The 17214-nt window shown below is 35.1% G+C and overlaps 1 protein-coding gene across 4 annotated transcripts in view; it reads right to left on the reverse strand.

The window, feature by feature from the left end:
- Nucleotides 1-401: 401 nt before the first annotated feature.
- UBR3 (ubiquitin protein ligase E3 component n-recognin 3) overlaps nucleotides 402-17214 on the reverse strand; it is a 97747-nt gene continuing 80934 nt past the window's right edge. For all 4 annotated transcript variants that reach the window (XM_066553266.1, XM_066553265.1, XM_066553264.1 and 1 more), the window contains 7 exons: nucleotides 11045-11169; nucleotides 8433-8540; nucleotides 7676-7786; nucleotides 6678-6854; nucleotides 4856-5065; nucleotides 3477-3616; nucleotides 402-2848 (listed from right to left, as the gene is read on the reverse strand). In XM_066553266.1, coding sequence (XP_066409363.1) covers nucleotides 2731-2848; nucleotides 3477-3616; nucleotides 4856-5065; nucleotides 6678-6854; nucleotides 7676-7786; nucleotides 8433-8540; nucleotides 11045-11169 — 989 coding nt within the window. In that variant the 3' untranslated portion in view covers nucleotides 402-2730. The remainder of the gene's footprint in view (nucleotides 2849-3476; nucleotides 3617-4855; nucleotides 5066-6677; nucleotides 6855-7675; nucleotides 7787-8432; nucleotides 8541-11044; nucleotides 11170-17214) is intronic.

A 17214-nucleotide genomic window follows, 5' to 3' on the forward strand; every position in this document is an offset into this window, starting at 1 on the left:
CCGTTCCACCAAATCTCTCAAAGGTCAAAGGAAAAGAAAAAACTTAGTACATAAATATTACATTCATCAAATTGAAGTAATCGTTATTCCAGAATAAGACTTGACAGAAAAGATCAAGCAGTTTTCTCAAAAGTAGTTTCTCAATGCAACAATTTAACTTTAGTAGTTTGCAGCAGCAATACTGGAATACACTTAAGCACTACTTCAAGTGCTATAGTTATGAGTAAAATAATCCAAATTACTATTGTAATAAATGAAAACACTTACCAGGTTTACTCTCTATGCAAAGTACTTTGCATGCATAAGATTTTAACATTTAAATAACTGCCTGGCTATTGGGTGGAATTCAGTGTCGTTTTGGATTGCTGGGGCAGAGAGAAAAAATTTCATGAACACACAGATTGACAGTAGACTTTTATTAACATATCTTACAATGCCAATTATTGTATTCCTAGTTTTGTACTCTTCTGATGTGTTATAAAGATTGATTTAGAGTCTACAGTAATGTACTGTACTTAAATGATCATTCATACAGGATATCACACCAGAACATTTGAGTAATACGCACACACACCACTCTAGTTTGGACCTGTTATTTTTCAAGGTTAGCTTAATAAAGTAGGATTTAAAAAGTTATGGGGGAAATAAAAATCCTTGTTTAGCAGCATGCAAGGATATTCAAGTACAATTTTTTAACCAAGTAATTTTTTGTAGTTTTTAAATTGACTGGTGACTAATTCACCAGTACTATAATAACCACTATGAAATACCCAAATGTTAAAATTAAGGCTAATAGTTTTACTTCACATCCATATGCACAATCAGAGAACATTCTGTTTTAAATAAAACACAGTAATCAAATTCTGGACACATTATCTCTTGTAAATAAAGCATTGGAGCTTCAAACTACAGATCACTCAAGTTCATGAGCCCTGTAATAATGTTATGCTGGCAATGTAAAGAATCTTTTTGCTCTTTAACCACACTTACAAAATGGCCTGATATTCTTAATGAGCAATGCAAAAATATCACAGGCAGAACTTATAATACAGTATCAAAAAAGTAATATTTTGGAAAAGACACAGCCATTTAGTCAGTGAAACAGGATAATTCTAATCTTATAGGAAGTAGTGTAATACTTTTGAAATATATATATATATATTTATATGTATGTATAAAAACCAGTATCCTTTATTGTAGCGTTTTTAAATTGCAGGTATCCAGAAAAACTCATTGTATTTACTTTTCCTTCGGTCTGTTCTTGATTGCTATACAGTCATTTTATTTCCCCTATACACGTTTCACTAGATAATGATTTCCACTGGGGAATTGTTTTCTTTGTATATGTGGCTTTATCATAAGATGTTTTTATTTTACACATACAAAGTTTATTTTACACACAAGCTGTGAAAGTCAAAACTACCAGGGAACTGCTTGGTAGTACTGTATGAAATAGCCCACAAATGTCCAAGACTTGTGAAAAACAATAGTAGCAATATATTACATACCAGTATTTTGACTATAATCTTTCCTACCTACTTACACTATGGATTTTAGCCCAGTTATGCCTCTTCTCATGAATTTTTTAGTCCTCTAAGCATTGTTTTGGCATTCATCCAGTGAGGCTGCACATGCACTGGTAGCTCATCTTGGCTACCTCTGTTGAATTTTTTTAATTTTTTTTTATTTTTCCTTTTTAGGAAACCAAGCAGAAAGAACAGTGATTACTTTAAACAAATACAATATTGAGGAAGCTCCTGAAATGACAGTAAAGATACAAAATGATGTTTCATTTTTAGAATAGCCTGCACATTCCTAATCCAATCATTCTGAAACTTACATCTGGTTTGGAATGATAGGCAGGCTTATGGTTGTTATGCTTGTAACTGGGATCTGCTATGTTGGGCACCAAACAAATTCCCTATATACAGCAATTTCTATATGTTATCATTAACAATTTATTCAAATGATGTGAAAAAAAGAAAAGCTCCTTCCCGGGAAAAAAAATGAAGACAGAGTGTGTGTTCTGGATTACATGAAGAGCAGTAAGATACCTAATTTACAGTTATTTCATTTACTTATGGAGAAAAAAAAAAATGAAGTTCCTGAGAATGTGTAAGTTTTCAGTAATGCCTGAAATATTTCAATAGACCTCTATAAGTGAAATACTCTTTAAAATTCACCTTTCAGACCAATTATTACCATGCAGTCTCACAGTTGTTTTACAGACCTAATTACAAATGCCTATCAAGTCAAAAACCTCAAGCCAACACAAAAAAGGCAAAGAAATTTTATCCAACATACTTAGTAGATGTAATAGACATATACACTGTTTCAGCAAAAATTGCTAAAAACTCAATTCCATGCAAAGTAAAATAAAACCCAGATAGCTACCTCTGGAGCCTCTAAACAACTCCAAGTAAATTTGTGCTTCTTAACAATAATGGACTTTAAAAAACACAAGAAAAATAGACTACTGAGTGCAATAAGATTGCTCACACCATTTTGAGGATTTAATTTCAATTATTGTATCATTCTTTTGTAGCAACATCAGCTCATTTTGCACAGATTCCACATGTTGACAAAGTTCCATTTCCCTTTTATGCCCATACCCACTTCCACCCCGAGCCAAGGAGCCAAACTCCCGTTCAGTTAAAGCTATTGTCAGTCAAGATCCATTCATTCATGGAAACAGCAGTTACATGGTGTGTAGATGATGATGATGATGATTTACAAGCCATTATAATGTGGCCCCCATCTTTTATTGATATGATCAAAAGTATGAGACACCCACTGCTGTTCAAGCACTTTGTATCTTTCCTTGCATATGTATAGGGGTTTACCACGCCTGTGGAGGAAAAAAAAAGGAAGAAGAAAATAAATAGTTAATATACCAAGTAAATGGAAAGATGCTTCATTACATAACCAACACAATACTCATATAACTTTTTTGCAGGGTAAACATGCATTTTTATTGGTGAGAGGTTTTCATTTTTGCTTCTGGTAGGGTAACTGCTGGGACTTCCCTTCCTTACACTGGTTAGCAGACTCCAGAAACAATCACTTGTTTTCTCAGTCATGTGCAGCTTGGAAGTTGCACAGTGTAGGGAAGCTTCCGTCCCTACACTGGAATCCAACTGCATTGTTTGATTAAAGGCCAAACAACAACATTGGGAGACAAGTGTTTCACAACACAACACAGAATTAACCATAGTTGGGAATGGCAACCTGCAATAGTAACCTGTCTGCTAGGTTCCTGGTGTAACTCAATGATCATGACACCACCACCTCTGGGCCAAAAAATCCTCAAAAAACCAAACCAATGAAAGTCAGTCCAAGTGCAATAAATGGGGATTTTCCATTTCTCCACACAAGGAAGGTAGAGATCTATTATAATCTGTTATTGTATGTTACAAGACAAAGTTGATCTACATAGAGGCACCAACAATGAAACACAGCTGTAATGAAAACATTACCTTAGATCTCTGTCTTCTTCCCCGTGTGCATCAAGATAAACAGAACCCCAAAGGCAGAAACGATGGCCTCGTATGATGATGATTACAGATGCATTAATCAAAAGGAATATTCCTGTCCCAGCTCCACAGTTTTGAGAATGCTGTAATGTTATGGGTGTAGAAAGGCAAGAGTGCAAAGATTCTGTTAATGTCTGTCAGCTTTGTGACAGAAGAAATTTAAAAAATACTTTGTTTTCCTTCAAATAACATTTAAAAGACATTATTGAGTAAGAGACAGTTTGCCAAAGGATAGCCTGCCCCAAAATTCTCCATCCAAACTAGAATTTAGTGTCTTGTGCTGCCATAACACCACCTGCATATAAAAACATTTCCCTACTCAGCAAGGGAGGATATTTGTTACCATGTAAAAAAATGAATTACAAAAAATAAACAAAAATTTTATGTACAATATTTTGAATTTGTTGTTGTATAGCAAACTGTATAGGATTACCAAGTATTTTCCATAGATAACAAAAACAGGAGAAAGTATTTAGAAAAACATAGTATTACCTCTTTTACAACAGTCTATATTGTTAAACATTTGCTTTCTCTATCCATGCTCACAGATCTAGTCTATGGATCTACAAATCTAATAAAAAAAATTTAAGTAATTCTTGATTTGTTGAATATGTCATTAATCTCTGACATTTTATGCCCCATTTGTAAATATCTCTCTAACAAACTGCTCTCACAATTTTGTGAAGTCCATATAGTTCCAGTCTTCCCCTAACTGTTCAATGGAAGTAAAGAAAAAACCTATCAAAGCAAAACTTTATCATAGTATGAAAAACAGTAATAGATGTCATCCAACTCAGACTCCCAAAAGAACTTATGTATATACTGACTAGAAAACTTAGCTACTGAAAAAGTCAAAGACCTTAAATCAGCACCTATGTAGTTACAGTCTGTAGATTTCTAGTAGGTGGTGGGTAACAGAAAATACTCAAATCAACCACAGACTGATTTTCTATGTACTTGGAAAGCAAGGAAACAAACCAGAGGAAAATTAAAATAGTATACGAACAACCCAAATGTAAACAAATTTCAACTGGCTGTGAATCAAAACCACGTGTCAACATTACACACTTTCACAAAAAGGGGAAATAGGTTGCTATGCAAGTAAATTGCCCTCCAGAATCCAGTCTAGGTCTATCCCTCAGAAAGAGGCACTCAACTGTATCACTGGGGGTTAAGACTAGATGACCCTTCAAGAGTTCTGTCCAACCCAAACTATTCTATGATTATATAAACACATTTTGAAAAGGAAACCAAGCAGTGGGGTTAACAAATATCAATGAGTGTGAAAATCAATTGAAGAATTTGAATTAACTCTCTCTTACCAGTACACATTCACAGTAGCTCTGTTGTTTACAGCACAGTCCTTTCAAGCATACAAAAGTACCACAAACTAAGCAAACAGCAGGATCTTTAGGAACCTTGGTACAAACAGAACAAGTTTTTCTGTGATAATACTGAAAAATGGTATTGTAATTCTCAGGCAACTGAAGGAGGCGTGGCAAGTCCCACTTAGGTTCCTGGATAAGCAAAGCCTACAAATAAGGTAAGAATATATATCAGTTCAGTCAATTTTTTAAAGCATTCATATTTTCTAAAAAAAAAAGAAAGAAAAAAAAAAAGAGAATACCACATAAAAGAAACATGCAGTTTAAAAATATCTCATTTCTTTTGCATTTCACAAATTTAGAAGTCAAATGTCACCTTGTAATAGTCACCTGCTCCTGGCTGATTACCCTCCCCAACTGCAGTCACATGTCATCCTTTGTAACAGGTACAAAATGGGCACCAGCCTTTTCCCAGGGATGTTTTCTACATGTGACATATTTCAAGTACAAAAACCTTCACAGCTTAAACAAGAAGATTAAGAGTCACCTACAAGAAAGACTCTCACTCCCTGCACTAAGTTTGTTTGGCAGTTTCAAGGTGTTACTCCCAAACTCTGGCACTGACTATGAAAGCTGTCTCCTAGCTAAAATTTAGACTCAAATTTTCAAAAACAGAACTGAAGTTTATCTCTGTAAATGGTATTTGAAGACATCTGCCTGTTTTTCAAAACTGTATTGGACACCCACCATTAAGAAGTTACTAGAACTCACAATTTTTGATAAGACAGGCACTGCCTGTCTTAAATACTGCTTTGAAAAGCCTAACTCTTCTCACTTGCTCTTAAAAACACTGTCCAATTTTATGTTGTTTGGGGGGGGTTTAAACAGAAATATGTTTTCCTTCAATGTAGTAATTTTTTTCTGTGTTCATAACTGATGAGCGTGGTGGTCAGATGGGATCTTTTTTGCAAGGTCCAAAAATTTTTTTTAAGAGTGCATGACCTTGAAACCTAAATTGCAAAAAAGAAAAAAGAGAAAGAAATACTGCATTTGTACCTGGTTACTTTCCAATCATGGGAAGAATGCTATCAATTTCACTGCAATCTATAATATCTAACAGATTAGCAGGAACTGTATTTTGAGTTTAATCTGGGTATTCAAATTTTCACAGGAACAATCATGTTGCAGAGTGAGGAACGCATCTGGCTTTCCCCTGACACCACAGATTTAGGAGAGGGGGACTTGAACTGTTGAGATGCAGCTTTGTCATCAAAACAATGCACTCATGTTGAAACATTTCCATTTCAAAACTGATTATTTCAGTTGCACTAACTCAAGTCTTGGTATTATTTCTTTAACCTTCAGAGAAAATGAAGGGTACCATCATTCATCAGTAACTACTAAACAGATTTTAACCTTTTCATGTTTTTCAGTTTTGCAACTGAAGATGCAATGTTTTACAATAATTTAAAACAGGCAAGGAAAAGTTCTGATAGCTATTTTCTTAAAGTTTCTATTACCTGCCCTTTATTGGCTACAGGTGCAGAAGACAGGTACACACTTAGTATCATCTAAGGGTAGTGTTTCTATATTCTGTCTCCAGCAATCATAAAAACCACATAGGTCTTCTTATTCCTGTTTTTAGCCAATTCAACCCACATCCACTGACCAATATTTCCCATTACAATTTCTCTCTCACTTACAGGTTACAAGGTTACACTTGGCTAAGGATTGGAGAATGTATGTGCATAACGCATCAAGCAATAAACAGCTGCTTCCATATCATGACTATTTTGGAAAAAATAACTTTGCTACATACCTTTACTTGATCAGGATGTCCACCTGCAAATGAAGCCAGTTCTGAGCACCACTGTGATATCATGTCAAATGCTGGCACTGGCCAATCAAGACAAGAGGCACTGGTGAACTGATGAGCTGACTGAAAAGATGGTAACAGACCCAGGCAGCTTGCAAGAACGGTGAATTCTTCATCTTCCTTTTTAGGCATGAAATCAGAGAGGTTTAGATTAATACCTAGACTCTTAATTTTTACATAGTTTATTAAAAATCTATCCATTTCAATTAAAAAGTATTCCAGTACTAAGATGCAAATAGTCATGCTTAGTGACATAGGAAGCTTCAATTTCACCAGATAATTTCAAACTGGACTCTTGAAACAAAAAAATTGTCATTAAAAAAAACCCAAAACCAACCAACCAAATTGATAACCTCAACCCAAACCAAACCCCACAAACAAAACACAACTCCCTCACAAAAACCACAAATCCAAGAAACAGAAACAAAACAAAAAAGCCCCAAACTCCACAATAATTTTTTTTCTGTTCAGCACCCCAAAATAGCTAACAGCTGTTTTACAAAGGAGATGATGTTGAGGCAAGGAAAAGAGGGAGCTGACCTGCTCTACTCCCTAAACTCTACTTAAATTAGTCATGGAACTTAAACATAATTGTCTGCTGATGCAATATCTCTGAGAATGAAGTATTAACACGCATTAAGAAAATCAGTACTGAATTCCATTGTGTGTGGAATTACACCATCTCTGCAAATGCTGGACAAGTTTTAAAAGTATCTTGATATTTTACGAGACAATCACCTATGACCTAATTAAATAAGCATGACTTTGCTGAAGTTTAAGAATATAATACCATTTTTCTGAAAGCTGCAGTGCTATAATATATGATTTTTTAAAAATCTTAGGATAGAAAATGTATACCTTGAAAAAGAGAACTTCAAGTTTAATTTTTCATCTCTAGCTTTTATATGGAAACGTTTCAGTGTGCCCCTCTCATTCTGTACCTGACAACTAGGCAAATCCCCTCCAAAGAGATGGTGTTGAAGAAGGCTTGTGATCCTGAGGAAAGGCAGGCAGAACTGCTGCAGATAGCACTCAACAGAATCCGGAGTTACCTAGACAGGAGGAAGTTATTACTAAATTCTGTCCCAGTAAATTATCCTCTAAGTATGGAAAGTCCAATAAGAACCAAGTATTTTTTAAAGCATATTAAATAAATGACTGCATCAAACATACATTCCAAAGGCCAGCATTTCATTAATAATCTGAAATACCTCTATAGGTTTTCTTCCCCCTCAACAAATGGGTTTTCTACTTCAATATTCACTTTTTGAAGTTTCTGAAAGGTCTTTCGAACTTATGATTAAAACCCATATATATATGTGTGTGTGTGTGTATATATATGTGTGTATATATATGTGTATATGTATGTATATATATGTGTATATATGTGTATATATATGTATATATATGTATGTGTGTATATATATGTATATGTATATATATGTATGATTAAAACCTGTAATTATAAGAAGTATTTGTCAATAACTTTCTCAATGTGGCACTGACCACATGTGATATTATTAAAAGAAGCAGAGGCATTTGCAAAGGCAAACTGTCCCCAAGGGTTATGCTTTGATCTAGAAAATAAAGAGCTGTACTGCAAGTCTTTAGCAAGATCAGAGAAAAATCATTATAACAACGAGGCAAAAAAACTTCAAGGGGACATGCTGGATAAATTTTCCAGAAATTTGCCAGTACCACTGCTAATTCTTCAGTCTCTTCTTCTTCATATATCTTCCCCTTAGACAGTTCACTAATCACATGACCCAGCAATACTTCCCAAGATTTTTCTCCACTGGATGTATTCTGCAAATGAGAAGAAAAGAAATCCAAAAAGAACTGGTTATAAATAGGAGAAAATGTTTCTGTAATAGCAACAGCAATGAAGAATATTTCCTTTTGATCAACATGTGAATTTTGACCTACAAAGATACACAATGCTTAAAAAAATTTAAAAAACAAATATATAATTTTACAGAAAGGGACTGCATTTAGCTCAAGAGTGAAATGTGAATTGCTACTTGAATTACATATGTTCTAAACTGAGTGCTTTATGAAAGCTGTTGTATAAGGTTTGCATTTCACATTTTCTCTGTGAGTATATAAATGTTTACTTTAAAACTAGAAAGAATCACTTCACAGATACATCTCGTTCCAAAAGAATTTTAAGTCTAATACAAGATTTTTTTAAAAAAAGTAGTTTTTGAGAACATACCAACCAGAATGAATGACAAACACTTGCTATGTATTTTAAGTTAAAATGAATCTATCAGAAAGTACAAAGTTGCATTTGGAATGAACAATGTCTACTACAGATGGAAAATATATTTAGTGTAAAGAATAAATAGCCACATAGCTTTGTGCCAAAGCAACTACATTTAAAAGCAACACAGAAAGCTTTAAGAAATAGAAGGCAGTATTCTCTTAAGTATTTTTCCAAGTCAGAATAAATTCTACCCTGGAAAAAGATGACTGGATATGAATTCTGAGTTCCGTTAGTATATTCTCACCAGAACAAACAAGGGAGTGGAACATTACTGTGATTCTTTAAAGAAACCAAATACTTCAGTACATAGTGATGTATATAATTCATCAGTTGGTTTCTTTAGTGCATTTTGACATCAACTTTCACTCTCCATTTTAGATGGGGTCTTCACCTTTCATACTGGGACCACACATTTACTGTTTATGCTTATAGTCAAAGAACCAGAAGGCAACACACGCTTAATTCAGCAGCTAAAACCAACCATAGGAATAACCTATGTTATTCCTGGAAGTTTACTCCACAGGCATTTACAGTGTGCTTCCTATGACACTGTAACACACCTTGCAAAGATAATGAGGGTGAATTTGGTTTCAAAAGTACAATATCCATCAGCCCTGCTGAGAAATTAAACTCTTCATGTTGTTTGATCATTTAACATAAATATAAAGCAATGTTTTCAGCCCATATTTAAAGTCTGGAATACCAAACTGTAATAGATTCACTTGGCATTATCCATAGACAAAAGTTTAGTGAGGTGTCATCTGTGTAGTCATGCCAGGATTAAAATGTCAATCTTACCAGCAGAGCAGAAAAAACCAACCTGAACCATATGTTTTTAACCACGGGGGCTTAAAGAAACTTTAAGGAAAGAACTTGGGTTTCTAAATTAAAAACCAGCTTCCCTTGTGATGCATGAGGATGAGGGACAGGCTGAAGAAGAGAAGGGTAGCCAAAGGGCTGGGAGAGAGGAACAGGGAGCTGTGTGATTACCACTGGCCAATCCTGAGTGCTTTAAACTGCAAAATTATGTATCACTTGAGAATCACTTGAGTAAACAATGAAAAAAACCCCCCATCACTAGCAACAACCTCAAGCAAATGTCTTTGTATTTCTAAGACAATGATATTATATTGAAAGAAGGGCTGGATAGGGACCTAACAAAATGAAGTACTGTCCAGTGATCCCAATGTAAAAAAAAATTCTACTAGTAGCAAGCCAGCAGATAATTTGTCCTTAAGACCTTGGAATTCAGACTGACCACTCTGACAAATTTAAGTTACATGTGAAAAGGCAGGTCATGCTTCTCAGTCTTTACTTCATTTTACATCTAAGGCCCAGCTGTTGATAAAGGGGTAATACCCATTTCTTCTCCTGGTCCCAACATTTGTATCCTTTCCTTTGGTCTCACATTGGCATTCTTCTGACCTTCTGGGAAAAGCAATCTGTGGAACAAAAAGTTAACTGAAGGATTAAATGAATGCTGGTGCTAGTGCAGAGAACTTTGTCTTGGGTGGCAACTGGCATTCAATCAGCTGAACTGAAATAGAAAGATGCACTGTCACTTTACTTGTAAATACTACCAAAAGTCAAGGAAACAATGGTGGCAAATTTCCTTCTCTGTCTCTTCATCACATGAGCACTCTCGACCACATAGTGAGAGAAATTTGTATAGCTAGCCACAAATAGCACAAGCAAGCTGGAAAAGTCAAGAGGGTTTTTTCTCCAACAAGGCTGCCTGCTTTTCCTGTAGAGAAATGCATCAGATCAATGCCCATGGCTTATATAGGATAACTTCAATTTCACAGGAAGGAAAGCTGCATTTACTGATTACAATCACTGCAACAATGCAGAGACTGAAACTACAGAGACACAAATTGTGAAACTTTTAAGTCTCATCATGTACAAAAACCTGCAGAAATTACAAAACAAATTACTGGATTTTGAAACAGAAGCAAATTATTACATGCAAAGCAGAAGTATCTGTTACATTCACACTAGAAATACTTAAGCAGAATTTCATAACTGTTTTAATAAATGAACCAACCTTTTTGAGGGCTCCTGACTCTTTCCATGCCATCCTATCTTCAGCACTGCATTTAACAGAAAGTGCTGCCAAGGCTTGAGTATACAATAAAGTGAACAGCACTTTTATAATGCAGGTGAAGTGTTCTGTAAAACAAAGAAAGTAATTTTAAAACATTTGATCTTTTTAGCAAATATAATGATTACAGAGTCTCTAGTTATGGAAATGATAATTCTGAAATGAAAAGCAAGTGCTACACAAAGAACAGCCCTTCAAAATATACAAAACAACATGTATTTACTAGCTTTCAGATATGACTTGGCAGCCATAGTGAATGGAACAAGTACAGGGCAAGTAATTTTCCACTGCTCCTTATTTTCATCTTAATCCTGGTTAGCAGTGACTTCATCCTAGTGGCCTGGTGATAATACAAGTTTATATTTTGTCCAAAGGTTACATAAATTAAGCTACTGATTACTGTAGATGTAAGCAAATGCATAGGCTACCATCTCTTCTGGCTCCCATCAGGGGTGACACTCATACAAATATTGGAAGAATCAAATTTTAAAAAAAATCATCACAAGAACATCTAGTATATCAGTTTCTAACCCTTCCCTTCCAGATATGGATCCCACCATAAAGCACTTGCTGCAAAACACTCTTGAGTGAGTACCTATTTACTGGACCTCACATGCATACAGAAGGAAGGCAGAAGGCAGACTGGCATTTACTGTATCTTCAAAGATCTTTATAATTATTTTTTTAATATTTAAAAGACTATTATTTCCTACAGCTAGGCTGCAGGAGAAAGGTTTTGAAATTTTTTGGGGGATGCTAGCAACAGAAGCAAAATAAGATTTCCTAAAATGGAAACAGGAAAAAAAAGATCATTGGCTGAAATGAAGATACTGAAGCAGTCCTTTTTTATCTTTTTACTTTAGGTTCCCTTTCCAGTCCCAAATTATCTAGTTTGTTTTTAAATCTAGGCAGATCAAAGAAGTTTCTATCATCACTTACACCACTCCTTAAGCATAAACATAACTAATATATATCTAAAAAAATGTAGACAAAAATGAGGGGTTTAAGAAGTCATCTCAGGCTTTGAAGTCAAGCAAAACAATTTACATAAGCACCTCACAAAAACTGGGTTAAATTCATTCTTTCTTCCCAAAGGATTTAAATGAATTTCATATGTGAAAATGAGGAGGCCAGGAAAATGAAACACCTTGTTTCTCCTTTCCTGCATCTAATATCAAACCCCACTACTAGATTATAAAATATACACCGCTAAGACTTGAGTACATAATTAATATAATTGAAATAACAATTGTTTGTCTATGTAACAAGTGTTTACAAATCAATGCAGACATGGATTTTGAAACTTTTTAATGTCTCTGAGTATAAGCTTATACGAGTAGCAACTATAAGCGCAATTTAAGCATCTTAAACATCATTTCTTATTATGTAATTTAAAATTCACTTTTCTGTATTATATTCCTATGGAGCTTGTGTTATACACGACAATGAATGGTCCTTTACTTCATCCCCCCCCTCCTTCCAGAGCAGGCAGCATTATAATGATCCTTCCTCTTCACATCTCCCCAACAGGAGGATTTACCAGATCCACCAGATCTTGAGGCCATATTTTTTATCTCTGCTGAAACCTCCATTTTCTTAGCAATTCTACCCCTGAGGAATAACAGCAGGCAAGCTTGCAGGAAATTTTCTGGGACTGAAATCTACAAGATGGAACCACACACATTCAGAGAAGTGTAAAAATTGCCTCTTTGGCCCGAGTTAAGAGTTTGTAATGATAGCTAGAACTGAACTCAGGTACTGAGCTCTAACCCCTCAAGAGGAGATACAAGCAATACAAATCAATTTCACACTGAAAGCACGAAGGAAACCCCCTGCATGCAGAGCAGCAAAGGCACACTGCTGGAAACAGGCTCCAGCCTGCCACAGCCTGCTCCATCTTGTAGCTCTGCACAGGTGATTGCAGTGCTCAATACTGGGTGTCTTTGCACATTTTAAAAAAATCTGACTTTTGCTAAATAGAATTACTCTTTGTCCCCCACTCCCCCCCCCCTTAATACTAATTGTTCCATTCACCAGAAATATGTCTATCCCATGTTATGTCTCAATTAAATGAATTCTCTTGTATTTACTTACATGTATGTGACTCATAAATTACTATGAATTACATTTTTGGGGAATCCAGAACTGCACAAAAACTGCACACTCCCACATCTAGGTCACCCTTAAGAAGTCCTGAATTCTGCCCAAACATCATCTTTTTTTGTTTTTTCCCTTAGGAAAATATCTCAGGAGCAGCTCAGAGGCCACCTGTTGTATAATGAGCACCAAGACTTTTTTATAGTCATAGAAACAGCCCGTGGGAAACATATTGAAACATCAGTCACTGCATCAATTATCACTTCATTACTATATTACCTCTTTAAATGCCATATATCTGACAGCTGTAGGTAATGCTGAAGCTGTTGCTTTCTTGTCTACTGAAAAGAGCAAATTTATTTGACTTCCTGCAGTGTGCTTGTGGGGGCTGTGTGCTGTTTTCCTGCTGCCCCCTGAGGCAGGCTGCGCTTTGGCTACATCATCTTTTCAATTTAATAATTCTAAAGCTTGCAATTATGTGAAGTAAGCCACTGAGCAAAGTTCTGCACTGAAATGCATTTAGGACTCCTGTCCCTAATCTAATAGTCTGACAGTCTGAAAGTATCATTACTATAGCTAGGCCAATCTAATCAAAACAGGCTAATCCTGAACTTTTGTACTTATTTTTCAATAATACTGAGAAATGCACTTATGTTCCTATTTTTAAAACTTTTTGGAACCAAATAATTTCAAAGCATCTCATCCCATTATATGCATCAACCAACACCCTTAAAAACTAAGTTTAAATAGGTAACACTTCAGGAACTCTAATTTTAACATTAGTGCAAGAAATGTGCCGATAAATAAGCATATTACCAACAATATAAATCTTTTATTTTCAATATCAAATTAGATGGTATACCCTATGACAGAAGGAATCTACAAAGAGAACCAGATGCAAAATTAAGGACATAGGGCCCTTTTTACTAAATTTAGAAGGAGATCTTTGTATAAATAACCTTTGAAAAATATTCTTCTTGATCAAAAGCTTGAACGCTTCTTTGAAAACACAACTTCAGAACAAAGGGAGACAGCACTGAACTTCAGATAATCCATGAAAGGTGTATTAAAGTTCCAAGATACAGATAAATATTTGAGCTTCCACACCAAAACTGGATAGTATTCAAGCTGATTACATCCATACTATATATTTAGTCAATATCCTTATCCAATAATTTTTAAAAGTGTTAGTGTTTGCAGCGTGCTGCTCCTTACACCTAGTGCAATGCAGGAACTGAAATCACTAGAAGCTACACTCTGTACTCCTAGAAATCTGTACACAGGGTCCCAAGTCAGGTGGTGGGAAAATAAAACTTTTTACAATTGATGGTAACAAGAAACAATATCCAACTTCAATTAAATGACTCCAGCATCCAAAAACTGTGCTGCAGAAAGGACTGGTGGGGGGGGGGGGGGTACTGAATTCAATTTACAAAGACAGATTTAGGTTTTGATAACCACCAAGCCACTCTCTCTATTTCTGGTATGGTACACACACCATCATTTGCTATTTCTGTAAGAAAGGTGCTGGAAGCAAAATCTTTATTTTGTATGGAGTCCCAGTTCACAACATCATGAACACTCCATCCTCTGTACAACAACTGCCAGAGAACTGAACCAGAAAACTCGTACGTGGATTATTATGTATTTAGCCCTGTACAGTTTCAAAAATTTCAAACAAAATTCTAAACATTTGAAGCCTTTAAAAGTTCTGCCCATGTCCTAGTGTGAAACTCAAAAGAATAAAGAGGTTTCACAGTATTTATTTTGCTTGCTACGCTACACAGAGGGACACATATCAGTCTCATTCCCTTCTCTGCAAATTTGTTAATGCTTGTAAATGCTCTGACCTCCACCACTAAGTTTTTTCTGTAGCAGTCTTCTTTGTTTCTGATAGGTTCAGATCAATTTTCTCTTCTGAATGAAGAGGCTGAACAGTAATGACATTTTTATTGCTTTAATCTATGTCAGATTGAAAAAGATACCAACACCCATCCAACAGTTAATAGGGAAGTTAATGCAATTCCCAGTCTGAATTTAAAATTAACAGTTAATAGGGAAGTTAATACAATTGCCATCTGAAGGGCAAGAGATGAGATTTTGAGTCCTCCTTAAAGAGCGCTCTCTATTTTTAAAAAACACATGGTGTAAACAAAAAGGCTTTTGAGTACACATTTGAAAAACAATCTCATATTTGACTAAGGACACAATGCAACTTACTTAGGTCTATTGTTAAAGGAATTTACTGGAAATATCTGTCAACACACTCAGGCATCAGCCTCCTGTGTGTATCCCAGTGCACAGCCAAGTCCACAGCTCCTGCATGGCAAGGGCAAGGCAGCACAGACAATTCAGGAAGCAGGAGGGTCAAACAGAGATTTTGTTCACCCCTATTGCTGACCTTGTGCTTACCATGAGACATTTCACAAGCCACTTTACCTTAGTTATACCTCAGCCCTCTACAAAGAATTAATGATATTGAATTTGACTCTGTGACCTACAAACCCATTGTAAAAGTACTAAACAAATTTGTTATGGCTTACTTTTGTGAACACCACTCCACACCTCCAAACAAAGAATTATGAAAGACTTTCTTTTCATTCTGCTTAACCATTTTGATGAAACAAAAATTAGGAAGATAAAAGGCAATTTATTTCCAATTTAATGCTTCACAGATTTGAAAGAGACACATTTATTTTCTATCTGCCACTTGCCATTTCCTTCTCAACTGCAACCTACAGTAAACCTAAAAGCAAAGACAACACATGCTGCTGATATGAGGCACTTCACAGAATTCTCCACAGAATGCATTACTATTAATTGAATGTTGTCTTTTCTAGAATAAAATATACTTTCTTAAATGGTGGTATTCAATGCTTGGATATTGACTACAAAGACACCACTGGTTTGTACTTTATCTTCAACACTTCCTTCCCTGAATTTCAGATGTTAGTCTCATTAAACTTTTATTTGCTGTTTTTATACTAGTTTGATTGAGTCTTTCCAATAGAGTTAAATTGTTGTTAAAAAACAGGACATTTTTGACAATAGTCTTCCTATGCAAAACATTTTATTCTTTTAGTATTTTCATATTATAATAATCTTTTGGATATACTTAATCCATAAGCATGCACTTAACAATTGTATATGGTGATACTAAAGGTCTTTTCCTACCTAAATGATTCTATAATTTTAAGTGTATTGAATTGAAAAAAACAAACCCACAATGTTAATGGATACATACAGAGTCACTTTAGTTGAATTTAAACATTCAATACCAAGGACTGAACACCTCTTACAGGGAAACAGTTTCTACTAAGGTGTAAACATCAAGAGCAGAACAATTCCTAAATTTACCTATTCAAAACCTACCAAAACTCAGTAGATATCAAAACTGCCACACAGATCCCATGGCAGATATGAAACAGTAAAGTGATATTTGCTTTGTTTGTCCTCATTTTCAAATAAAGGTACAATTACAAATAAACAAGCCAGTGACCAGAGGGTCTGAACCCCTATTCTGGAGCATACATTACCTATTAGCAAGAGGAACCAGGTTCAGCTGGTCCTTTTACACAGAAAAAGAAACTCAGGTTTTAAGACAGTTCTGATTTTAGTAATGAAATATTTAATTTTTTAATATCTCTTTAATATTTATTCATAATTACACTGTATGCTGTCTCTATTGAAATCACTGCATTACAGCAATTATTATCTTCATATATGAACTCTTACATAAAATTGCTGCAATTTAAACTCTGAAATTCAAATTAAATTACAATCTTTCAAATTTTTAGCCCTTAGGCACTCAGTTGAACTTGAAGTATTGAGCTGTCCCTCTAAGCAAAAGATGAAGGTCAAACAAAGGACACTTTTCTTTCAGTAGAAATACTTAATAGTTTCCGCTCAGCTCTTGTATCTTTAATGAATAGTTGACTGATAAGGTAAAAAGACAGGGAACACAGATAAACCTGTCAACTCAGAACAAAAACTTCTGTTCAATGCCACCTTTTGTA

Source organism: Molothrus aeneus, chromosome 7 (genome assembly GCF_037042795.1).
Source record: "Molothrus aeneus isolate 106 chromosome 7, BPBGC_Maene_1.0, whole genome shotgun sequence".
Classification (NCBI taxonomy): domain Eukaryota; kingdom Metazoa; phylum Chordata; class Aves; order Passeriformes; family Icteridae; genus Molothrus; species Molothrus aeneus.